This window comes from Paecilomyces variotii, assembly GCF_004022145.1.
Source record: "Paecilomyces variotii strain CBS 101075 chromosome Unknown C8Q69scaffold_7, whole genome shotgun sequence".
In the NCBI taxonomy this organism is placed as follows: Eukaryota; Fungi; Ascomycota; class Eurotiomycetes; order Eurotiales; family Thermoascaceae; genus Paecilomyces; species Paecilomyces variotii.
Genome location: NW_021167146.1, coordinates 737,328 through 762,179, shown reverse-complemented (window position 1 = coordinate 762,179; position 24,852 = coordinate 737,328). Strand labels below are relative to the sequence as shown.

The 24,852-nt window shown below is 47.9% G+C and overlaps 6 protein-coding genes across 6 annotated transcripts; 4 read left to right on the top strand and 2 right to left on the bottom strand.

Annotated features, from left to right (window-relative positions):
• Window positions 1-258: 258 nt before the first annotated feature.
• Window positions 259-3,086, bottom strand: C8Q69DRAFT_470562 (hypothetical protein). The gene is made up of 3 exons (XM_028630840.1): window positions 1,405-3,086; window positions 1,037-1,345; window positions 259-954 (listed from the first exon to the last, which is right to left on the bottom strand). Exons 1-3 carry the CDS (start codon window positions 2,804-2,806, stop codon window positions 473-475), a joined length of 2,193 nt encoding a protein of 730 aa, XP_028484184.1. The 5' UTR covers window positions 2,807-3,086; the 3' UTR covers window positions 259-472.
• A 1,442-nt stretch (window positions 3,087-4,528) lies between these two features.
• On the top strand, window positions 4,529-6,088 carry C8Q69DRAFT_521941 (hypothetical protein; the record flags this gene model as incomplete). The annotated part of the gene is made up of 4 exons (XM_028633529.1): window positions 4,529-4,809; window positions 5,077-5,296; window positions 5,352-5,519; window positions 5,750-6,088. The coding sequence occupies 4 exons, from the start codon at window positions 4,529-4,531 to the stop codon at window positions 6,068-6,070; spliced, it is 990 nt and encodes a 329-aa protein (XP_028484183.1). The 3' UTR covers window positions 6,071-6,088.
• A 1,360-nt stretch (window positions 6,089-7,448) lies between these two features.
• On the bottom strand, window positions 7,449-16,990 carry C8Q69DRAFT_470542 (hypothetical protein). Its single transcript, XM_028630839.1, has 4 exons — window positions 16,767-16,990; window positions 15,361-16,716; window positions 8,905-15,306; window positions 7,449-8,849 (listed from the first exon to the last, which is right to left on the bottom strand). Exons 1-4 carry the CDS (start codon window positions 16,855-16,857, stop codon window positions 7,552-7,554), a joined length of 9,147 nt encoding a protein of 3,048 aa, XP_028484182.1. The 5' UTR covers window positions 16,858-16,990; the 3' UTR covers window positions 7,449-7,551.
• A 1,448-nt stretch (window positions 16,991-18,438) lies between these two features.
• Window positions 18,439-19,476, top strand: C8Q69DRAFT_470535 (hypothetical protein; the record flags this gene model as incomplete). The annotated part of the gene is made up of 2 exons (XM_028630838.1): window positions 18,439-18,606; window positions 18,885-19,476. A coding segment is annotated over one exon (189 nt), but the record flags the coding sequence as incomplete, so codon positions are not given.
• Window positions 19,477-20,215: 739 nt separating this feature from the next.
• On the top strand, window positions 20,216-23,013 carry C8Q69DRAFT_499292 (putative multi-copper oxidase). The gene is made up of 6 exons (XM_028632321.1): window positions 20,216-20,619; window positions 20,697-20,788; window positions 20,847-20,921; window positions 20,993-21,234; window positions 21,313-22,419; window positions 22,500-23,013. The coding sequence occupies exons 1-6, from the start codon at window positions 20,439-20,441 to the stop codon at window positions 22,687-22,689; spliced, it is 1,887 nt and encodes a 628-aa protein (XP_028484180.1). The 5' UTR covers window positions 20,216-20,438; the 3' UTR covers window positions 22,690-23,013.
• Window positions 23,014-23,556: 543 nt separating this feature from the next.
• On the top strand, window positions 23,557-24,730 carry C8Q69DRAFT_470529 (kinase-like domain-containing protein). Its single transcript, XM_028630837.1, has 2 exons — window positions 23,557-23,900; window positions 23,952-24,730. Exons 1-2 carry the CDS (start codon window positions 23,889-23,891, stop codon window positions 24,714-24,716), a joined length of 777 nt encoding a protein of 258 aa, XP_028484179.1. The 5' UTR covers window positions 23,557-23,888; the 3' UTR covers window positions 24,717-24,730.
• Window positions 24,731-24,852: the final 122 nt, after the last annotated feature.

Below are 24,852 nucleotides of genomic sequence, written 5' to 3'. Positions count from 1 at the left end.
CAAAATCATCTCGAACCATCAAAGAAAGTCGCTGACTTCGGCTCCTCAAACTGGATTTAGAGGAGTTGGGATTGCGGCATCGGACCGCTGCAAGTTTTCCCGTCAACAAGGTGTCTGTCCAGGAAAGTCACTTCTAAGATATTGGCCCAGACTGTATTGGCTCAACATCCTCAATCATCATGGGGACTTCAATCGTCACAGGGATGGTGGGGCGATAGACTCAAGCACCAAGATGATTAGGCTTCTATGGCGCTTCATATGCTAACAATCAATCGTTCGTATATAGTAGACGAGCGGAGTCTATATTTCGCTATCGTACATCCATTTCCATCTTTCGAGCTAGTCATCGACAGTGGTGCCAACGTGCACCGTAGATTCTTCATCGGTGCAGATGCCCGCAAAGTCAAGTCACAGCTTACCCCGAGAGTCCTGAAAGATAATGGCATCTCCGTCCAATCAAATCAGGTCTGAATTAAAGACCACCTGGCCAGCACTCACACAGGATATCGCCATAGTCCCGCATCAAAGACTGAAGAGCTGCGCCCGCAGTGCGTGACCCACCTATGGTCACTTCCATCGAAATAAGGCCTTTCATAAGGGAGCCTACATGAAGTTTCCACGTGTCATCGGGTACTATTTCATAGTCTGAAGAGAATCGCCAGTCGATAATCTTCTGGATCGCCTTTTCTAAAGCGATCACGACTATTCCAGGTGAAACGTGAGATACGGTTAATGGAATATCCGCTCCCAAGCCGCTATTCTCTTCGAATGCCTCGCCGGCTGGTAAGTCCAGTACGCATTCGACCATTTGCGCCACTGATGAAGCTGCTCGCCATTGGTGCATTCGTACGCTTGTAATTATGTTCTCGTGGGAAGGATCAGCCTCACTGAGCATCGATCGCAGGGTTTCACATAAGACGAGGACCCCGAGATCCCAGAACACAACTAGAAAGACTGTTGAAATATCTGTCAGTAGTAGTTCTTGTTCCCGCGGAAGGGAGAAATAAGTAGGCGCTGAGGATGCATCTATGCATACCGAAAAACTTTCTTGAGATGCCTGACAGAATACCAAAGTGCTCCGCACAGCAAGTTATGAATGGGCGGAAAGATTGTTCGAAAGTGGCAACGGCTGTCAGGGTCGAGTTTATGTCTCCAAACACTGTTCCACCAGGCCCAGGTGCATTCTGAGAATGCGAATTCGCGTCTTTAATTCTGATAACCTGGCGCCAAACATGGAAGGCCTCCATCATTGCTCTTCGACCTACAGTGGCGACATTATCATCCAAATGCGCTCTGTTATCTTGAGAGGCCGTGAAGTATGGGCTCGGATCATTGTTTAGAGTATCTTTTATATGTGAGTCTTGGTCTGCCAACAATAAATTTCAAGAGTGGGAATCAGCTTACCTTGCGTGTCTCTCGGTACTTCCGGGAGCCTGCAGCCGCGATTCGTTGTGAGCCCGGCCACAGTGTCGCGGAGATACCCAAACCAACGAGCAAAGTTTAGACAGGACTCCATGACCGCTCCATATTGGGAGGAAGGCCCCAAGTTGGCACAGTATTTTGTGACGAGGCTATCGAGGAAAGAAAGCTTTTTGAGACTAACATCAAGGAATTCGTGCCTTAAGGCAGGCTCGGGCGTATCGCCGCAAGCTTCTTGAGGGATGGTAACCATATCAAATGCGATAGTTGCTAGCACAACTGTAAATGATCGTATCGATTCTGCGTCACGGACCAGCGATCGTGCTCGATACCAAGAATCAGCGTAAGCGTTGGATGAGCCGTCTCTCAGTCCCTGACTAGAGAGAGACCCCATCTCGGATGAGGCCCCAGACTCAGGCAACCATTGAAGCGAAGAGACCCTTATTACTTCTCTTAAAACTTCCTCTGACTGCTTTCGAGCTTTTTTGCTCAGCCTGTTGCCGTAAAGATCACTGAAGTGATCTAGGAATTGAAAAGCTCCCCAGACGGTCATCTTGTAACCGTCATTAGGGCTTGATAAAGCCAGGGGATTTATCGATTCTGTAGATTGTGGAAATTGTTCCGATGGCGAAGGCATTGCCAGATATGATGTTGACTTCATCGCTGGCGATAATTCTGGTCTGTGGAATTCAGTCTCTTCGATCAAGTAACGATGTCCCCCGGCGTACATATTGCAATCATAGTCTAGGAATATAGATGCGCAACCCCCCATAATCGTCTCACAGATCCCGGTTAGATGTTCATCTAGAATACTCGCATTCATTGACGAGTTTAGCAGGCGCATAGGACTGCTGAGTGAACATCCAATCACTGATCTAGCTCTATGCTTCACTAGGCCTTGCATAGCCTCCGATCGAGCGGAAAGAAGGGAATTTCCAGTATCACGTTGTGTCTCTGCCAGAACCACTACTGGCTGATGTGTGGAGGCGGACTCCATTGAACCTGTGCCATTTTGAATAGATATCAAGTTATCATCCAAAAATTGGTCTGCATCGAAATTCAGCCAAGAATCTAGGATATCATTGCTATCCTCGAATCCTGCTTGAAAATCAGACTCTGCGAATTCGTTCGCTGCTCTCTCAGACGCCGCCAACGCGTCAGCTGTCAGCGGGCCATCAGCAACTGAACGAGTCCGTTTCCCCTGTTTCCTCCGGGACTCAGCGAAGTCGAAAGTGCAACGATATCGCAGTCGTCTACAGTTTTGACAGACCGTGCCAGTCTTCCTTTCTTGGTGGGGTTCCACCAAGCAGCGTCGCTTCGAGCGTCGACACGGGTCACAACTTGCATTCTGGCGACGCTGGGACGGCTGGGATAGAACAGTCTGCATCAATGTGATGAGTCTTTCGGCCCTTTTCGGTCCACACGTGCATGAGAGAGACGCAAGAAAATGAGTCCAGGAGTGGTAATGATTGTTGGGTCAGTCAACTGGCCATTTAAACACCAGATTCATGAGATTGAGTACCAGGACTGGCCGTTGATGAAATTCATGAATCCGCAATGAATATGGGATAGACTATAGCTGTCTTGGTGATGCTCGCCAGAATTAAGACATGTACCTGATTTAGGATAGCATCAATAATGGACATTGCAATACTCGCAGTTTCTTCACCCGCAGATCGTCTGTAGCACGTGACTCCGCTTGCTATGTTTATTGGGATACCTGAAGAACAGGAAACAAATAGTTAAGCTGGAATGATGTCGCCTTCTGTTCTTTATACCTGGACTTTTGTGATTGGCTACCGACTTCTTGCATCGTAACTACGCCTTAATAGCAGTAGTATAGAGCAGCGAGCTGCTCCTCTAGTCGATTGAGCCTGCTATAAAAACTTACGAGTTAGCGCGAATATCCTAAAGCAATGGTTAGTATCTTAGCTTCCGGTTCATATTTGCGATATGCCAACTAGTGTGATGTATAGCGATACGCATAATCCAGCAATGCAACGCCTTATCGACTTCAAGAATGACTAGCGCCTAGGAGGAAACACGAAAGTGTTTTCTTACTAATACCGCTTCGCAAGCGATCTTTAATAGGCTCTGTCTTTTGCATTCTGTTCTGGGCCCAGCGATATTGCAGCAGCAGCCATCCTACCTGCGCGGTCATCAGCACTTTAGATCGGCCCAACATACGGTCGTTATCTGGCAGTCGCCTCGACTTGTCGACGGGAGGTCTCTTATTTCATGTGTTTGTGTTCCATTTTTCTAATCGAAAAGCCGTAGGCGACTTTAAATAAGATGTAGCTTTGTAGGGCTGAAAAGGGAGGTATCTCAGTGGGACCGGCCAGCCCAGGATGGTAACTAAGTGTTTGGTTAAGAAGACACTAGTTGGCCATAAATATTACCTATGTTGCGTCGAGAGAATCATGCCTTGCAGTTATTCTAATTCCTACAGGCCGAAGTGAACTTTTTGCGCATTCATTCTGAGGTAATCGTGATTATGTGGCTCTTGAGACATTAACTATTTTCTGTCGGAGCCTGCCTACAGGGCCCAGGCCTCCTGTCGGGTTTCTCCAACGTCTTCTAGGCCCACCCACAGAGATAAATAGGCTGAGATATCTAGTTGCTAGATAGAGAATTCAAGCTCAGCGAGCTTCGCTCCAGATTTTCCTGGCTGTCCATCACAAACTGCCAGAAACGGAATATAGACAACCGACCCCCCGCCACCGATCAATGTTATTATTATACCATAGACGTGGGATCCCCACACTGCTACCATAGCTTCAGCTGAATCCTCAGCTCGCAATATAACAGTGAATTGACTACTTCCATATATGAATCCATAGGATCTTATATACCTTAGGTAGGCACGCGTACTCGTCCACTCGCTTAACATCATTACTATTTCGGTTTAGTTCCAATTCTAAAAAGCATTCATTCACAAACAGAGAAGAAAGAAGAAAGGAAACCTCAACGTCGTCTCTCTTGCAACTCATTCTTCTATCCTCACTTCGACTTCAGCAGGAACGAACCAAGGCTTTGCGGGGTTTGTTTTCAATCTGAGTGATTCAAGTCCGCCGCAGATCCGCACGGCGAGTGCAATCCATCATCTAGAATGGCTCCTGAACGCGGACTGTCATCTCTATCTACTGATGCTGAGGCTCCGGATAAATGGTCCACGACAGCTGCCTCCGCTAAGCAGAGGCTCGATAATTACGTTCCTCAAGAAGGTAGACCCGATGGCAAATTGGTCGTGGCTTTAAAGGCCTTCTTGGATTATCTTCCCAAAGGAGGGAGAGCATCGATTGCCCGAGATATCCTCGACAGCAAAGATGATCAGGAGCTTTATCAGGTCTTCTCTAATCTTCTCACCGGACTGCTTGCCCCCCAATCAGTGTTTAGGGAGACAGCTTTTTATATTTGAATATTAATTTTCCCATAGTGAAAACTCTCAGTCGTTCGTCCGAGGCAGATTCTCCTATTGAGAAGTGAAAGTCAAAACCCTTGGAGTGGCCTGTACTATCCTGGAGATCACACATAATCCGATGGATCTCTGGAATCGGCCAGCGATCGATAACTCTCTCTCGGGTACCCTCTCTCCCGATGTAGACAGTGTCATTCACCGACTCCAAATGTCGGAATCTGACACAATCGATAACTCAGAAAGTTCGAGCATGTGGCCTCGACACTTTCAGGAACGCAGAGCCGCGAGGATCAGTTCCGAACTGATGTATTTTGTCGGGATAGGCAACGCTGCGTTCAAACCAACTTCACGCATCGTTCGCACTGGGTCGAGATTGGATCGCTGGAAGATGATTCTTGGGCATACCTAGAAGGCGTCCATATCATTCCCTTTTCTATGGGGTCAGAAAACAGTAGTCATGTGATGCTTTTCGTTCTTCTGTCTTTAACTTGCAATTGCTAACTCGCGGGGGTAGTTGGAGCACGATAGAGCAATGATGTGGGAGGTTTTGTATAGGTATTTTCCAGCTGTCCGACACACAGGGATTGCTGTCGCGACAATCAACGATCCTTCGAATGGAATCACCCTTACAGACTTCGCTCATAAGGAGTTCGCCAAATGCCATTGCGCGCTTAAGAAGACGGTACGCACTGAAATGGACGCTTATCTAACCGCCAACGAAGCAAGACAGACTGAAAAGATCTCCCACGACGACTTTCAACGAGAAATCAAACCCTTCTTAAAGTCCTTCCGTTCGTCGTCATCAACCATTCATGTCCTAAAGGCACAACGCCCATTGATCATCGAAGATATCGATGAAGAAGTTTCAGCGAAACGTCGCAAAGTTTATTAATTGATATATGATACATCTAGGATGTTCCAAACAAGTACGGATTCAATGTCTATAACAGCTGCGCTCATCCTTACAGGCGACTGCTCCCATCTGGTCCAATCCAATTCGAACGAGCCGAAGATGCTACCGATGTGCCTTTCCCGCACCCGGATCTTCTCGACTGCCACTATAGGATAGCTGAGATCCTTAATGCATCTGGGATGGGGGAAGAGATCGATCGAAAGCTTGACGACTGGGATAAAATGAAGAGAAGCATGCCCGATGGATGCTTGAATGAGGATGGAAGCACGAATGTTGCAGATATCTTACGAACTGCCTTGTGGCAAAAAGTCATGGGGTAATAATAATGATGATAATACTACAATTGTTTATCAGAACTATTAGAACCTTCCTTTTATCATATGTAGACCGTATAGATCTATTGATAACTGAATCTTTCTGTCCTTTTTATAGCAGTTATATCTGCATTGTACGTCGGCCGCGGAATGGAGGATTGGATTTGATATCTGATGATCTGCTTTTACTGGTTACAAATCTGTAAGTATTATTCGAGCAGCTGTTCTCTCTGCATCAAGTCTTCCAGGTCGTGAACCTTCCGATACGACCCTAGACCAGTTCTCTTCGCCTGTTGACTACCGATTACGGTGGTGGTAATGCTCTGGATTTATCAGTAACGACGAAGCACAATAGCTATCTCATACATGCATTGCGCAAGGTCTCGCGTCGATAAGAGGGTGTCGGGCTTTGCGTATAGTATCCCTGTCATTGCCAGAATAAGCAAGTGATTGTCTAAAAATGTCGACATTCGTTATTACTGCAAGTGCTAACTAATAACTATAGAAGAAACGTCACATAAGTACCATGTGGTTTTTAGGCATGGAGACTCTTCGGCTTGCTTTTGTATCTTGTCTCGACCAGTCTTCAATCAATATTGCATCGCTCAGGGATTGCTCATGGGAGTAAAAGGAGCAATGATAGGAGGTACTCGCAAGTATATTTATCTAAAACAGCTATCTCGTGTGAGCTTTTGTTGACTGCAATGCTCTTGCTGCTACACTTGAGGTCACCTTGGCCTCGGGTCAAGCTTCCGGAAGCGGCACTGGATCACCCTCACAGCTGCACGGTCTTATTAGAGGTAAGTCAAGCTCTTTGCATACGGCCATCGTCTGAAAAAAAAAAATCCTTTGGGCATCCTGTGTGGAAGGGGCAGTCAAATTAGCTTACTTGCCAACTTGTTTGTTATGTGGCTCCGACTGTATCTCGCCTCACTACCACTCTATTACTGGGCCTTGGCAATACTGGCGCTTATATGCAACGCTTGAGGTTCACAGGCAGATTTCTTATTTTTTTCTTCTTCTTCTATAATGACTCTACTACGCCTATTAGATCCAAAGAGGCGATAATTTTCTTGAAGAACAAAATAGCTTGTCAATTTGAGTCTCTTGGTATTTCATCATAAGCGCAATAAGTAACAACCGAAGCTTATAGAGGTGCAGTTTAAGCTTATTATGATAAGTAGTCAAGGAATAAGAGCAGGAAAGGGAGAAGACAGTGGAAGAAGAGGTGAAGGCACTGTCTTAGACTAATGGTTGATAGATTGGATTGGGACGCAGATGGTAAAGAAGGTGGAGGGAGCACTGTATTTAGCCCTGCTGCCATATTGAGCAGTGCCAGATACTCCTCCTTTAATGGAAGGCCGGCGAGAGGAGATGGCCATTTATGGTCCAGCAATATATTGTAGAATATGTGAATTAGACAAAGAACCTGAGTAGTACTCAAAGCTATCATAAAATATGTGGCGGAGACACAACTGAGACCTCCTCTAATTATCTCCATCTTCAAAATCATCCATGGTCAACAACTTCCCATCCAACAGTTTCCCAATGTGTGTTTTATCAATTTCCTGCCCATCCTTTCTAATTTGTGACATGAGGACCTTCAAGAACTTAAGTGGACTTTTTGTGAAAATTGCTCTGTCAGGTGCGACTATGAACCCGTCCGCGGCCACGGTCAGACCCTCTGGTGCAGCGTAGTATGCGACTCCAAGAAACTCGCATATCTCACGATACTCGTCGAAAGAGGAGATATAGAGTTGACCCGCGAATAGATTTAGCTGGATTCTGAGAGCGGTTGGAATGTCAAAAACAACAGAATCCGCCCGCGGTATGGGATAGAGGCCGAGGTTGTCGAGGGCTGAGAAGATTCGGTTCTGGCGCGGCGCGTATATGTGCATCGTGACCTTCTTGGACTTCAGGATCGCGGAGAGGAGTTCGTTCGCTTCATAAGGGCTTATGACTATCATGTGCTTCACGATTTTTCTGTTCCGTCCGGCGAAAGAATGGGCGGTACCCGTGATGACCCATTGGACGGGGCGTTGGTAGCCGTCCATGGTCGATGACGGCAACTTGGGCACCTTAACGGTTCTAGCGAAATCACTGGTGACAAGGAGGCCGGGGGGGAACTCAGACACATTCAAGTGCTTTGCCGCCGATGTATTATCTAGCCCCTGGAAGGCGGGCATGACTGCGTTTGATCCATCCTTTAGTATTCCAGTTGTCACAAAACGACGCAAGTCTGGGTGAACAGAATGATCCTCAGGTGTGGCTGAAGGTGGCCGTTGGACTTGTCGCTCCTGCTCGACTTCCGGCGCGAGTTGTCTTTCCTGTTCTTCTTGGAGTTGTGTAGATTTGAAGTTTATGTTCTCAAACTCGCGACACCTCTCCAAGATAAGGCGGATGTTGTCGTTGTCGTCGTTATCGGATGTGATAAAAGGCGGTGCGTTGTTGTCAGGACAGGGCCGATATCGCTGCTCGAGAGATTGAGATTCCTGCTCGAGGAATTCCTCCGCTTGGTTTTTGGACATCTGAATCTCACCACCACGGCGAGCCTTGCTCCAGAGATTGTTTTGGCGCTCAAAACGTTCTCCCTGAATCGCCCACAACGGTATACTACGTTGCATGTCGGCCCACGTCTCCGAGACCGCCCAGCGGAGCACTTCCGATACGTCGATGTCATACCCACTGGGCTTCCCAATGATGGAGAGGATCTTTGACCTTATCTCCTCAGGGACGCAGAAGACAACAGACTGCCCTTTTCCCAATTTCCTCATTCTCATGCATGCTGTACAAGTAATCAGTAAGCGATCTTTGGCTGATGCTAACCTTGGTGATCTTACCTTGCACCAGCTTATCTTTTGTTATACCAGCTCCAAGCGTTACAGCAGCTCTGTAGTGCTGAGGCAGTTTCAAGTCAATACCTCTTGTATGGGCCTCGTCTAGGAAGACAAGGCACGCCCCCAGCTGCTTTGCAAATGGTGAGATTTGTAGTGGTTCGACAAGCCCGGTCCGGTCAACAACACAGATCTCGTCGCCGTCACTGACATAAACGACGGCTTGCGCCCGTCCCTCGTCAGGGACCATTCTCAACCAGGTCTTAGCAACTTCCAGGTTGGTCAGTTCCAGAATCTGGGCGCCCACGTCAAGAACAACCTGCGTGGGTGGATCCAAACTCACAACCAGGTCGAGCAGGGCCTCCGCGTCTGATTTGGCCAGTCTTGAATTGCGCACTGGGATATGGACAATTGAGTTCTCCGGCCGGAGGAGGTATTCGAGCACCAGAGCATTGGTGTGAATCTGCTCGGGGAGGTCGAGTTGTGTTACACTTAAGGGAAGCGTGACCCGGGAATCGTTCGTTCCACTGAAGCCTGCAGTTGGATGTCTTTTGATCTCGCCAATATCCCAGCCCGACGCGGATAGCTTGTTTGGGAACTCTTTCATCTCCTTGGGAAAAACAAGATGAGAGAGGAAATAGTCAATGGCTCCCTTGGAAAACTGCAGGTTCGGGAAAACATGTTCGATACAGTGATGTCGGTCTTGGAGATTTATCCCGCCCAACTGGCGGTATGCGTACGACAGATCTGGTGCATCATCTATCCATGCTTGGTACTCTGTGTCGGCCTGGTCGGATTTGAGTAAATGGTGAAAGGCTGCAACTAGGTCGTCATCGCTGAGACCAGCGTAGTAGTAGCTGAGGCATGTCAATACGACAACAACATCAGGATGGCTGAATTCAGACTGTGGCGCTGGGTTGTCCTTAGCGCGGTATGGAACAGAAAGTCTTGTCGGAGGGTTTCTGGAGTTATCAGGCCCATAGTTAACCCTCCATCGTTTCTGGCTGAGGCAGTAATCTAGAACGCCACAAGCAAGGAGGCCCCTTAACAGAAGAAGGGGATCCTTGGTGCTGGCGGTCCAAAAACTAGTCGCGCTGTCATCTTCAACCGCAGCAATCTCCTGGGCTGATAGATCGAGATTGAGAAAGTAGGAGAGAATGGCCCTTCTCGTGGCCTCTGGCTGCCTGGATATAGGCAACGAGTCAATGCCGTTGTTGCATATGTGGTCGGCAACCAGTTTGAAAAGTTCAAGCGCCGCCTTTTTGTGGAGTAGTCGTATTCGAGGGAAGCTCCCCGGTCGTTGCTCATAAATCTCAATTGATTGAGGGAATTTGGATTTGAGAGCTGGGGCATACCTTCGCACTAAACCAAGTAGCTGTTGGATCAGGGTCCATCTTTGCGGACTGAGCTCTAAGGCGCGTTGAGAACCCATGGTATAGATCAACTCAAACTTGACACTGAAGTTTTCATCACTTTCATCGACCACATCGCGCGAGGATGTCCGAAAGAGTTCAAGAGTTCTCAGCAGACAGCGGCCAACTGCTTCTCTCCCGGTGACAAAGCACTCGAGGCACATGAGCTTCAATGACAGGATGTGTTCAGGCTGGACCAGCAAAACACCCCCATCTTCCATGCATTCCAAACACATGTGCTCCATTTCTGATGCTTCTCTCTCACTTATTCTGAGCGAGCGTGATACAGGCAGGTGGTATACCCGGCGTCCCAGCAGTCCACCAAGCTTGGAAACTAGCATTTGAAGCATCTGGCGAGATTGTGGCTTTGCTACAAGCACACGGACCAGACACGACCCATCCGCAAGCGCGGCTGCTACGATAGGAACAATGACCGATGACTTGCCCTCGCCCATGTTGAGTTGCATCACGGCGTTTTGCCTTGGCTGGATGTTCCGCATCTGCCGGGCAATTTGCTCCTGGACGTCCCTGATCAGGAGTCCATTCTCAATCTCTAGCAATAGCGACTCCGGGAATTCGTATGGATCCCAGTTAGAGTGACCAGGGTTCTGGATCTCCCGGACCAGTTCTTCTCGATGGTCGACCAAGCTAACCAGCCGCTTTGCTCGCTGAAGGGCCGTGATAGAAAGCCCATAGGTGACAAAGCAGGCTTTCCATCCCATGGGCAGTTGACTCCACCTCTTTCGCGTTAGTTGTTGGAGGAAGAGTTCTGGTGAAAATCTCGGAGCCATGTTGATATTTGTTAATATCTTCAAAGTGGCATGATGAACCAGGCTTTCTTGGTCCGGACTAGAAAGCGTCATTCTCGCAAGTATAGCGTCATATATCTCCCTGGAGTGCGTCTCACAGCGCAGAAGATAGTCGCAGGTGACATTTTCCAGCTCGTATCTATGCAAGGTAATCTGATCCGCATGCCTTTGTTCCTGCAGTGACTTGGTGCTGTCCCGGAGCTTTTCGACATACTGGCTTTCATAATCGGAACTTGCTTGCAATCCCAACGCCATGACCAGTGGTAGAACACGTAGGGCGGGCTCCGCGGATGTGGGACTAGCATACAATAGGTCCCCTAGGCCTGGCGACTCTGTCGCTAGCACTGGTGGTGCGCCAAGAGACTGATCGAGCACGTTGTCAATTGAAATAAATCTGCGTTTTCGCAGGGAAGGTTGAGCTGGAGTAGAAAACGGCGGCGAGGGCACGGCCACAATTTGTAGAGGTTGACCAGATAACACAGAAGCGACCCTCGTCAGATACCCTCGGAGTTCTCCATTATCATACCATTCCGAGAAGCTTTGGCGTACGATGGCCATGGCTTTCTGTGAATTGTAATAATCCTCGAATCTGGGACTTCCTTGACTATTGGGAGCTGAGGGCGTTGACGTTGGCCATTGGGTGCACAAGCCCGCGATAAAATTGTTGAGCGCCTGTTCCCTATTTCTAAGTTCCTTACATTTTATGCGCGACTTGAATGCGCGATACGTCTCCCCAGGGTTGGGAAGCTCTGATGACTCTGGCGTCTGATCGCGCATGACTGACTGTATCTGGGACTTGAGCACATTTTTGTTCAGTTCATACCCTTTGGTTAGCTGAAACGAGGGCCTGGATGGCGGCCTATAGGCGGCCATGGTCGGTATAACATAGAAGGCGGCAAACGTTTCCAAAACAGCCATTGGAATTTTATCGGAAAACGCCAATGCCGAGAGCCAGATCATCACCTGGTGTTTATTTGGTCGAGTAGTTCCAGAGCCAAGTAACTGATGAATGCCGCACCAATGAGCCGAGACAAAGTCGACTGGATCTAACAACCAGGTTGCGTCATATTTGACCTTCGCCTTCTCGACCACCATGGCGGGACCATGAACCGCTTCTGGCAGACAGAGAAAGCACCAGATATCCGAGAGCAGGTCCTGATCGGTTATTGTTCGAGCTGAATGCAGAGTCCCCTCGTGGATGGTTTTGCACAAGGTAAACACACGGGAGAATCCTTCTGATTGGTGGTTTCGACCACGTTCTGTATATGGATCATCAAAGGTGGATGTATGGCCCTCGGCTCCGAAGCCAGACGTACGGAATGACGATGATCTAATCCGATCACGCTGCAGGAGAATCTTATCGGAAACCGGCAGAATGGGTTGATTCCACTGGGAGTGCGGGTGGAACATCCTCATCCGGCTGTCCTGGTCGATTATTGCCTGGACCTGCTCACGAAAGTCATCATGGTGCACCAAACAGCCCAGGTTCTGCCACTTAACGCTTTGCATCACGCGTTCATTGGCCGGATAGTACTTTCTCACAGGGGTCAGGCGTGCAAGCTCAACCAGAATCGAAATGTTTTCCGGCGTCAGTTGGTTGAAAGACCGCATCGATGCTGATCGAAGGATAGACAGAGACTGTTCAGTACCCGTCTTCTTGGTCAATACATCGGGAACGCAGAAGGATGTGACAGCATGTAAGTAGCATAGCATGAGCTTGCTTTGCAAACTCCCGTTGTCAACCAAGCGACCAAGTTGGTTATCCACCGAATAAACATGGAGTTTAGAGACAGCCTGCCAGCCAATGTTCACACCAACATGTCCTCCATCCTTTACCCATGTTACAGCGCCATCTGGGATGAGAACCTTTCGGCTGTGGTCGTTCTCATGGAGAAGGATGAGTTTACTGCGCAAGCCGACCAGAGTACCCAGTGACTGATCCGGATCAATCTTCATGCCCCGATATTGGCGAGATCGAATCGATGAATGCCCTGACTGGAGACTGAAGCTCAACCTGAGGCGGGGGATGTCGATTTCTAACGCGGACGATGAGGTGTGGAACTTGTAATACAGTCTCGAGGCTCTTTCGATGGGTTGTAAGATGCTAAAAAGCGACCCAGCCGTCTGGCTCTTGATGTTAACCAAATAAATCTCGCCTTTCACAAGGCACCAGCCGTTTTGTCCGGGGTGTTTTCGTTGCAAGCGCCAGTGGGCGCTTGACGCCTGCCAGGGGTCTTTCACTGGGCAAAACTCCACGTACCCGCCGTCAAGATCATACCAGTGCGCATAATCCTCAACAAAGGCATCTGGAAAGGCACCAGTGAGAAGTCTGGCCGGTACAAATTCTCGGACCCGGTGTTCCTTGCTAAATGCCCGAACGCAGATGTCAAAATTCTGCGAGCCAGTCATGGATTTCTTTCCCAGATGTATGGTTTGGCCCATATGCTTTCTCTGGACGGAGAACTGCATTCCCGGGAGCTCACTGGGCATTACATCAACAGGAGACTGTCCAAATAAAGTTCTGTATGTCTTGTGGCTCTCGTATTCTGAGGGCAGACGAGCCAACGGTCGGCCGTTGATGAGCAGTTCAGCTGTCAGCAGATTGAAATGGACAAGCAGGCTGCGATCACCGGTTACTAGCCAGTGATTACCGCCTCCAGGAGCAACTGACCAAGGGGAATCTGAATGGTACGCGGCCCAAGCCTCCTTGATAGCAAGGTCAATCGCCAGTTTCTTTTTATGGACCACGTTGAATGCCAGGACACGGTAGGAGCGATAAGAGACGATTTGCCAACGGTAGTATAGAATTTGAAGCAAGCAACCGGGTGTCATGTCGAGAAGGCCTTTTCTGTCGTGGATCATCATACAACATTGAATCCAAACTGAGGCGTTCCGCTCAATCTCTAGGACTTTCTCCAAAACAGGACTTTCGATGTCAAAGGTGCTGGCACAGATCAATGCTAGAGAAGTGCTCCGTGCAATCAGATCATTTCGATGCGCGTCGGTGTCCGAATAACTGGCTTGCTCCCTGACAAGTGTGGCCCACTTGAAGCTGGTAGTACGGAGAGTTGAGAGCTGCGCCAGGCATAGATCTCGAACCCGGGTAGAAGTCGAAACGGACAGAACCCTCTGTGTGAGAAAGATCAGTGCGCTGAGCTCCTGCGCTGACTCCCAGTTCTCTTCGATTCTACCTGCCGCGTTGGCGATTTCGGCCAGCAGTACAGTTGCGAACAGATCATCGTCTAAGATAACGTGCCCTGCTCGCAGAACCGAGTCCTTGGTTGGCGGCCCAGCTTGGCGGATGATCTGCAGTATGAAGATGCAAGTCTCGACTTTTTTGAATACCACAGACGGCATGGCCAACTGCCGTAAGATATTTTGCCACTGAATCTCCACACCAAGTGGCATTGAACAAAGAGCCTTATACTCCTCTAGTGACATGTCATGCGGGCAAATGTCCTGTGACGCAATGACAGTGTTAGGTGAGGGTCCGTTTCTGCTATAAGCTGGTCGAAATAGGAACTTTTGCAGGGTTGAGCTGGATCGGGGCACTTTGTAAGTGCACGAGGATGCAGTTTCATCCGTGGTCTTGAAGCGAGTGACAAAGCAATTGGTCTCCTGATCGAAGTAACAGAAATTCAACCCGTTCTCTAGGCAAACATCTTTCTCGGTCACATCAATAATGCTCTTGCTCCGTCTATGTGTGGTTTCGTGAGGCTTATCCTGCGAGAGAAGGCCAACTCTCTGGGAATTATTAGTAGGCGTGAAAAAAGGTGAGAGGCCACTGTATGTTTGCAGTTGGTTCCTGGCTCTCGGTTGCTCCTTGGGAAAATAAGCGAGTCGCAAAACGGTGAGCAAGAAGAATATTGTGGTGTCACGCCAGGATGCAAAAGGCCGAGGGACATTCAGCTCAAACACCGTGGTTTTTGCATGCAAAGGATTTGTAGGTAAGGGCCATTCATGGATATTTATTTTGATCGATTCTGCTTCAGTCTTGTACGCACATCGTTGACAGTTAGGGCAGTGGCGCGATTCTGTAAGATCAAAGCGCGGGTCAGGGATGACTTTATAATACGTGCATTCCAGCTGATCGGCGAGTGCGTACAGTTCCCTGTATCTTTGATGTTTTTTGCCCAGCTCAAGTCGTTTCTGCGTCCTCTCAGACCTGGCAAGGTCTTCAATTTCGGCAAGTAGATTCTGGTGCTCAATGGACCGATCAAAAAATCTGACGGAGAAGCAGGACCGAGTGCCAAAGTCTTGAAAAATGAAAGACTCAGGAAAGCGAAGACGCTGTCGACGTTGATTCATATAGTCCTCTGCACGAGCCAGTCTCTCCATCTGCGATCGGTAGGGCAAAACAAGCGACTCAAACATGTCCATCGGGATGCAGTTGTCATAATCACCAAGTAGTGGGTGAATATTAAATGCCGATTTGTCGCAAGCGATCCACAATTCGAGGATAGTAAGGAGCATAACTGATATGGCTTCTGGGTTACGGGAGTAAAGTGGGGATGCAACACTATAATAATGCTTAATCAGATTGCCCAACTGCTGGCAAGTGTCTTCGCCGCTGAGGTGTACCTCGAGCCAAGTGTCAAGATTGAACCGAACCCAATCTTCAAAGGCTGCAAGATTCAGGAGCTTGTAGTCAGGGTCGCTGGTCTTCAAACACAATGGAAGCTCTGTTTTTTCAAATTCCAAGAGTCCCGTACGTGGTTGGAAATCAGCCGAGCTTGAGCAGTGTTCTCGTTTATCGAGAGCTTCAAGCCACTTATCAAGGTCAGGCAGTGAACAGTAAATATCCTTGCCAAAGTTCAATTTCGCCAGACGATCCTTGTCATGTCGAGGACCGCTCTGGGCCATGATGCCGCGCCAGCTTTTCAAGATAGAAGCGTTCACTTCTTGAAGGGCATTCTTAACGAACGGAAACCATGCAGGAAGGTGTGACAAGTCAAGCTTATGTAGCCGACGGGCAATTTTGGCATTCATAAGATAAAGCTGTTCATCGGACATGGTCTTCTTGAGGCAGTCGTTTAGAACCGAACTCATGTAGTACACCATGTAGTGCTTGTAAATATCATCAGATATCCCATCGCGACGACAGAGCCTTCGAAGAATCACCTGAAGGGCCACACGGACAAGGAGCCACAAAGGGGATCGTCGCCAGGGAAATCGGCTATCGAGCCACAGCACCTCTTCACGGGTATTCTTATGGATTTGCAGACCGTCGAACATGGCGGCGCAGGGACGCAAGAAGGCCGCTAAGAATTCTGTCACCATCTTCGGATCGGTTGTATCCCTATCTTCATCGTGTTTTTGGCGAGCTTTCTTCACCTTCGGCTTGGTTCCAGCGACGGACTGATGGCTCATTGTTGCGAGTGTCTGTGCGATGGTATTCTGCAGACCCGGAGCATTGAATGTGGCCCGGTCCAACATAAAAGACGGCCCAGGAAACTGACGCTGGAGGCGACCCACTGTCGAATTGACAGCTTCGTTTTGAGGAGACAGCTCGAATGCCTCCACATGTATTGCGTTGTCGTTCCTCGTCATTAGGACAGCGGCGTTCTGACAGCGAACATGAACGGGCAATACGCCTCCTAAAACTGGTTATTCACCTGAAAATTATAGCACGGATCCGAAATTTTACCTTCAGTATCTAGCTTTTGCAAAGCCTCCTTGAGTTTTCCTTCGCTCACGTCACCATGGGATCCGCGAATTTCTCTCAGGCGAGCGACCATTGTGATGACTGGGCCCAGCACCTGGCGATGCTGGTTGGGCACGAGGGCCCTGAACTTTTGTAGGGAATTTATCACAGAGTCAAGAAGGATGAGCTCGCAGCTGGCGTCGTAGTCATCACTCTGAGGGAGCTTTGGAGGGAGGAAAACATGGTGGAACAAATACAACCTCGCCTCCAGGGATAGGGCTGGAGCCGTAGGCGTAGCAGACATATTGCAATGGTGATACTTGGACTAGCGATGCGTGAAATGAGGATGTTCGAAGTGAAGCAAGAGAAACAGCATTGCTTAAGCTGGCAATGCGTCGGTGAGGATCTCTGGGTTGAAGGAAGTCAAGATGAATGTCAAGAGGCGAAGTGCTAAGGTTGAAGATATAGACACTGCTGAAACCTGAAAGAAGGCAATGTCTGCAGCAGCGTAGCTCAATCATTCACCCTAGCATTCACTCAAACCTCCTCTCCAACCAACCCCAGGGTCTTCACAGACCCACGTCATCTGATTGAGTGAATTGGAGGGTACAGTGATAAGAAGCGTACCGCCAACCAGAGCCTTATAAGCCTTTCAAGGTTGCCTTGATGCTGCATTGCAGCCGCGGTAGCAATGCTGGTAGTGGCAGGTGAGGCAGTTAATCTTACTTGGCACTTGCGCCGCAAACGCCGTAGGCACAGATTACAAGACAGATACCAAGTAGGCTTGTTGTAATCAACAGGCATAGACGATGCTGCGCAGCAACTTCCTTTCATCCCGCAGAGCTAGATGAATCCAGCACATCCCAGTCGCTTGCTGGAGGAAAGCTGTCGGCGTACAAAGCAAACGCCAGGTGATCTGTCAATCATCCGCTTGTAAGCAACCGTTTGTATAGGATGGAGCCTACTAGATTACTAGATTACTAGGATCTAGATTCTTTGTATGCCAGAAGTAAACATGGGTTTAACCCCACCCCTCCCCCTAGAACTAGAAGCAAGCAAGCAAGCAGCAAGCTACCAATTCAAGGTGTTCAGGTCTGCCCATGCTTCCGTGCCGCCATCCAATATTCGACAGAAGCTCGCTTGCGGAAACAGGAACTTGAAGGACTGGACGAATGTCAGAGTGTACACTTGTATACTATGATTCATTTATAGTCAATCATAGCTCTTCTTACTAAGTAATAGCTGCACCCACCTGAGCAGATAGCAGATTTAAAGCGCGTAACCGCACTTTACATCTCAGACGCGGTGCATTAGAATCACCCGACATTTGTGGCCAAATACAGGAATTCCGGTTCAAAAGATCGAAATAGGCCCGCATAGCCTCAGAGAATCTCACATTCTGGGATTGATAGGGTCATTTAATGCAATAAGTGCCCGACGATGGAATAAATAAATGAATTATTGCTCGTTTTTGACCTCCTTTGCACGTGATGCCAAGACCATTACTTAGTAAGCTTTTTGAGTTGGTTAAATGACCTGACTACTTAAATATGTATGAGTAAATATCGTGCTAAGCCTCTAAAACCCATAAGTAAATGTAGTTAGATCTTGAAGTTGGAGTAGAGTTAAAATGGAAAACTTTACTTTTACCATCCGGCACCGCAGTTGGTTTGTCCTCTATTTCTTCCACCCGTTCTTCCCGCCGATATCCTCACTAAGCACGCATGTAGGAGGGATAATCTACCCCATCATATTCTCGAGTCTTCGGCCCAAGCTCGGCTTCCCGTGGGCAACTCGAGTTCTCGGCTTCGTGACGCTGGGTGAATTAATTATAGCGATGGCAGTAAGTTACCCAACACCAAGAGCAAGGCTCCCATAATGTCCGCTCCGGTGGGATCCAGAAGGCATTCCGCGACCCAAGCGTGGCTCTATCTATGCCTCATGTGGATCGCCTACTGGGTCCCTTTCTTTCTACTCCCCACCTTTGCCCAGTTCAAAGCCGGCGCAAGCTCAAATCTATCTAGCCTTGCTGCCTTCTATGTCCTAGTGATCTATAATGCATCAACCATTCCTGGTCGGTACCTGGCGGTGTCACTCTCAAACTGATTGGTGTCAAATAAGTGGCTGCCACCATCATCTGGGTGGTGCTTATTGCTTCGTTCATGGGGCCACTGGCAGTTCTATATCTGACTATTGTGCCTTGTCTTTCTCTAGAAAATGACCTCGTTGGTACATACAAGGATTGGTATATCATCAGCTGCGGCGGCGCTGGGAACTTTGGTCGGCTTTCCAGTTACATCTGCCTTGAATGACATTGTGTAGAAGAGCCAGTGTTTGAATGGTTGTTGCATGTTGGATGGGGCTGTTCTGATGATAGATATACGTCTATTATAAGATGCCCAGTTACTTGTATTCGGGAATCCAATACGGGGCGAGAAAATATAGATTTGTTGGATATGGATGCAATCTGACTGGACATTTCTCGTGCCAGATCTTCGTGTGTCTTGCCGACTTGTCAATATCACACCGTTAGTCAATGTTCCAACCTTTGAAAGTTATGCTAGGTTTATCAGTGCCACTTCCAATTTATCGAGATAATGAGACCCTCTGATGACGTTTTTCAGATCCGTTCATTTACTATTCTTGGTAAATACAGCAGTCTTTTGTTGGATAGCTTAATACCTCTAGAAGGTTCGTCCTATGCATCATAAACTAGTTGCTTCCGTAAAGCTACGGTACATGATTCTCGGCCGAGTAGCTAGATCCGGATAAGCAAGCTTTTCACCGCTCCCAATCGCAAGACGCTTATTATTCCAGGTACTTCAGAAGGCAAGGTTATGGTAAATAATGTTTCAAAAAGTGATATCATACTACTAGACGGATAGTCGGCAGAGGATCGTCCCCACCGCGGACGCCACATAATGGACCCTAAAGGTCCGACAATTCTGGGAATGCTAACAATATCATCCCCACGCAAAGCGTTGCCTTACCGAGCTCCACCCATAGGTAGAGATAAGCAGCCTGAGCTTGTAAGGGAATCCAAGCACTCGGTAACTTCAGCCTGTCGGGACCCGGCACTTGTTATGGCTTCCTGAACCAGTACCTACATAACATAGCCTCATACGCGATGGACAAGCAGCTTATCAGAAAATAGGGATTTTGACGATCTCCGTTTAAAGTTATCGTCAAGGCCCACTTAGGGTCGGCTATGAGCCATAATGCCGTCGTCTATACTACATCTGTCCCCTCGACATACCGTATTTGGTATTAGCACACAGTGTTTTGCAGAGAGTGGGCCTCAGTGCTCGATAAACTAGGACACCTGGGCTCATGAGATCTCCCACGATTCACTTCCGGGAGAGTCATGCCATCTTACGAGCATTGGATCCGTCTAATAAAAATGAAAGGGCAATATCGTAGTGGAAACATAAAAAGGACATGCTCTTGCTCTGCTTCCGACGAAAACCTGATCCCTCGGCGGTATTAATGAAGATATTCTACCTCCTGTCGTTTCGTTGATGAATTATAGAAGAGTCATTTGAGACAAATCCAAGAAGTATTTGGCTAGTTGCCAGCCACATCTCTCTGGGTAATTATACAACGTATCAAAAAGTCTACATAATTACGCAGGAGATTTGACCCAGCTTTTGGGCTTGCCTCACGTCCCAAGCACTTATGTCCAGGATGCTTTCTCTTATCCATCTTGTGTTGTTTTATATCCTGGCGACTCTGTCGGGGGTCCATTCCCTACGGCAAGTGGTCCACGATGAGAGTTTCCAGCCAGATTTCATACTGCGAGTTAGCTCGAAGGAGGCCCCAATCGCTTGCAGAACCAGACTCACAGCAGTCGTAAACGGTACATTGATATTCTATTCCTCTTTATGCGATATTGGTGACGTGAAATACTGATGAGCTCTTCTCGGCGCTGAAAAGGTACAACGCCAGGGCCGGCGATATACATGCAAGAGAACCGCACAACATGGGTCAGAGTGTATAATGATTTCGAATCATCAAATCTGACGATGGTATAGTTGGCCTGTGCCTGGTATACAAGAAGACATTAGTTGATTTTATTTCATTCAGCATTGGCACGGTCTGGCTCAGTCAGTTTCTCCCTTTTCAGATGGGACTCCGCAGGCGAGTCAGTGGCCAATCAAGGTAAGTCACCTTTGAATACTGAAGTAGATGAACTCGACAGAAGGAAGGGGATACTGATTATCATCGAATAGGCCGGGCACTTCTTCGACTATGAAATTAGGCCTCAGATAGGAGAAGCTGGAACGTATTTCTATCATTCCCACGTCGACTTCCAAGCAGTGTCAGTGGCTGGGCCGCTCATTGTCGAGGAGCAATCCCAAGAACCACCCTACGCCTACGACGGGGAAAAGACGCTATTCCTTACAGAGTTCTTTAACAAAACCGATAAGATGATCTTGGACGGTTTGACTAAGCCAGCGGCACAATACATCTCGTGAGTACAATCCGACATTTCAGCTATAAATCGACTACAGTTAAATTCCAGATGCTAATCTTTCTGCTTCTTAATCAGATCAGGCGATGCCGAAACAATATTAGTTAACGGGAACAGCTACCTCAGCTTGGATGCCAATCAGAGTCAGACAAAGAAGCCCTGGAGCACGCCAGATCTCTCAATCCAATCAATCTGCGGTCCTGAGGTCATAGAGGTCGAGCCTGACAAGATATACCGCATCCGGTCAGTCGGTGCAATGGCTCAGAGCCTAGTATCCTTTGCATTTGAGGATCATCAAAATCTCTCAGTTATTGCTGCAGATGCGCGTTATACAAAGCCAGTCGATACAGACCATATACAAGTCGGAAGCGGACAGCGATTTGACTTCCTCCTGCGTACAAAGTCTGAAAGTGAGCTTCAACGTCTTGGGAAGTCTATGTTCTGGGTACAATTTGAGACACGCTTCCGCCCCATAAACACCACTTCTTACGCCGTGCTCTCTTATAAGACCAATCTCACATTGAACCACACAATACCATCCTCTCCTCCGGCACAAACTCCTCTGACTCTCAGTAATGACGTCCAGAGCTGGCTCGAATATACGCTTGAGCCTCTACAGCCCAATGACTTCCCGACGGCAGATCAAGTCACTAGGCAGGTTATCCTAGTCTCGGAGTCTTTAGTGGCACGAAGTGGCCAGTTTCAGACTATAAACAACCACACCTGGACCGAGCACGATGAGCATCTGGGTGGAACGCCAGTGAATGACACGAGTCCATCCGTTGGCGTCCCTTATCTGGTTAATATTTACAGAAAAGGGCAAAAGGCCATTCCAGACTACGAGACCGCGGTCCAACGTTTCGGCGGCTGGGATCCTCGTCTAAATGTATACCCAGCAGAGGTTGGCGAGATCATCGATATCATCCTGGTCCTCAAACCGAACCCCTCTACTGGCGATATCGACCCTCATCCATGGCATATCCACGGTGGTCACGCGTACGATCTGGGTAGTGGTCCGGGTACTTACAATGCCACGGCGAATGAAGAGCGGGTGAAGGGATATAACCCTGTCCTGCGTGACACAACTTGGCTTTATAAATATACGACTGCCGATAATATCTACGGGCCTCAGAAATATGTTAGTCAAGGTTGGAGAGCATGGCGTCTCAGAGTCAACGATCCTGGGTAAGCACAGCACTTCATGTATAAAGTTCTGAAATTATTAATGGACACCCAATACTGACATTTTACCTTCTGTTCCGCAGAGTATGGATGATCCACTGCCATATACTGGAGCATATGATCAATGGTATGCAGTCCGTCTGGGTCATGGGCAACGCGACGGAAATCACGCGCGGGACGACTCCCGATCTCGTGAGTGGGTATCTCACCTACGGAGGAAATGCCTACGGGAACGAAACGTACGATCCTCTGGTAAATCATTATTTTGACTAGGTAGAAGAGGATTCTTGTACGGGTAAATATAACAGATTGTAGCTCGGGCTAATCGCGTGTTTCTGGTTTTGATTGATGAGGTTCTATAATAATGTGGATATGGGTGGTAATGTCAAGGTGAGAGAACTCTTGGTTGGCCTGCGCGAGGGGTATTTTCGACATTTACAACATTCTTTACAGGGCCTCTGCTCCATTGTATTCCTAGATTAGTTTCGAAGTATTTAGACCTTTTCTATTCTTGTACTAAGTGATATTCTTGGCACTGTCAGAAGACAGACACCTACATAAGAAAAGATTTACTTTCCTAGTACAGGGTATATCTCAGCGCACAAAGTGAACGCCAAGTGATCTGTCAATCATCCGTTTGCGGCAGGTTCTTTTGATCCTGATTATATGATAGAATCTATTAGATTACTTGATTATAGATCCTTTATAGGCTAAAGATAAATATGGGATCAAATTCCCCCTAGACCTAGAAGCAAGCAAGCAATTTAAGGTGTTCAAGTCAGACCTTGATTCCGTGCCATTCGATATTCGACAGTATATATATTTAAAGTAATGATGAGATCCCCGCGATGGTTCAGTCTTGTCCGTGTAAGATACGAATACTGACAAACCCACATCTCTAACTGAAAAGAACATGTATGGCATCTCATCTCTGGCATCGACTCCTGACGTTACTCCGACTAAATAGATAAATCTACTTGTACCGATATTGCGCGGCAACATGTCACTTTGTCATCAAAGGTTAATTTGGTTGTTCTAGACCGAATCTATCAGGAACCTCAACTGGCTGTTTCCAAGGTCGGCTGCCAAGCAATTGCAGATAGAGCTTATGAGGATTTCTCATCAACATCTCTGCGCGCATTTCTTTTATAGATGTCATGGAGACCACGATCTGAAGTGGGCCCGGGAATGGCTACCGCGTATCAGATATGCGGAAATGTTGCGTTTAAAGTTATCTGTCTGTTGGAGTAAACATCCGAACGTGAGGTCAATTGCCTCCGTCATCATACCTTTGCCTGACGAAGTTACGAGGATTTTCTGAGGTCTCGTGAAATTTTCTCGATATGCTTTTCCGTGATGGCCATCACAAGAACCGTGACAACACGTCCAAGCATGCAAGACGCTGTACGACTACCTGAACGAATATTTGATCCAGGCCTGGATACTCTATTCCCTCTGTCTTCCATAATCACATGTTTACCTCTGTAAGCACTGAACTGTCCCACTTTTAATGGCGTCGAAATAACAAAGTCCAGCGCAAAGGGCGCCGCAACCTACCACAACCATCGAAAGAAAACCTGATCTCGTCCGGTCATCTAGCAAATGTACATCGTCTAACAGATAACGTGGTCCGAAAGGTTCCGTGCGACCGCTCTTCCTCCAGCAGTGTGAGGGCGATCCAGACGGAGGCGTGGATTTATCAGCATCTAGGCAGACACAAGCACATCGCCCGATGCCTCGAGGCTGCCGATGACCATGTCGACCTTAAGTTCGAGCGAAACGGAGACCTTGAAATCTATCTATCAATGCATCGCGTTTCCAACGAATTTCGATGTAGGGCCGCCGAGCAGGTGGTTGAAGCGGTACACTACATTCATGAAGAAGGGGTCGTGCATTCCGACCTTTCAGCTCGACAGTTTCTCCTAGATGAGAAGATGAATGTCCATTTGTCCGATTTCTGCGGATCGTCTCTGAATGGCTCCAAGGCTTTGGTTATTGAGAACCCATCGCATTATCTTCCTCGAGGACAAATGCTTCCTAGCACTAAGAAGTCTGATATATTTGCCTTGGGCTCTACTCTTTACGAAATAATGACGAACCAGACGCCATACCAAGGCAAATCAGATACGGAAGTGCAGCATCTCTACAAAAGAAAGGTCTACCCAAGTCTAGATGAAGTACAAGATGAGAACTGGAGGCGGATTATCCTTGGTTGCTGGAATAGTCACTACCAATCTGCCAGAGAAATTTTGCATGATATTCCTTTCAAGAGGAAGAAGTGGTACCAGTGTTGCGCTTGAAGGTCATTAGGCAATAATACAATATCTTTTTTATTTTTTATTTTTTTCGCATTCTTAATCCAAACAACTAGGGGGGGGAGGGGGCGCCTTAAAATGATGCTGTTTCGGCTTTATACCAACCATTTTACCTCCACAG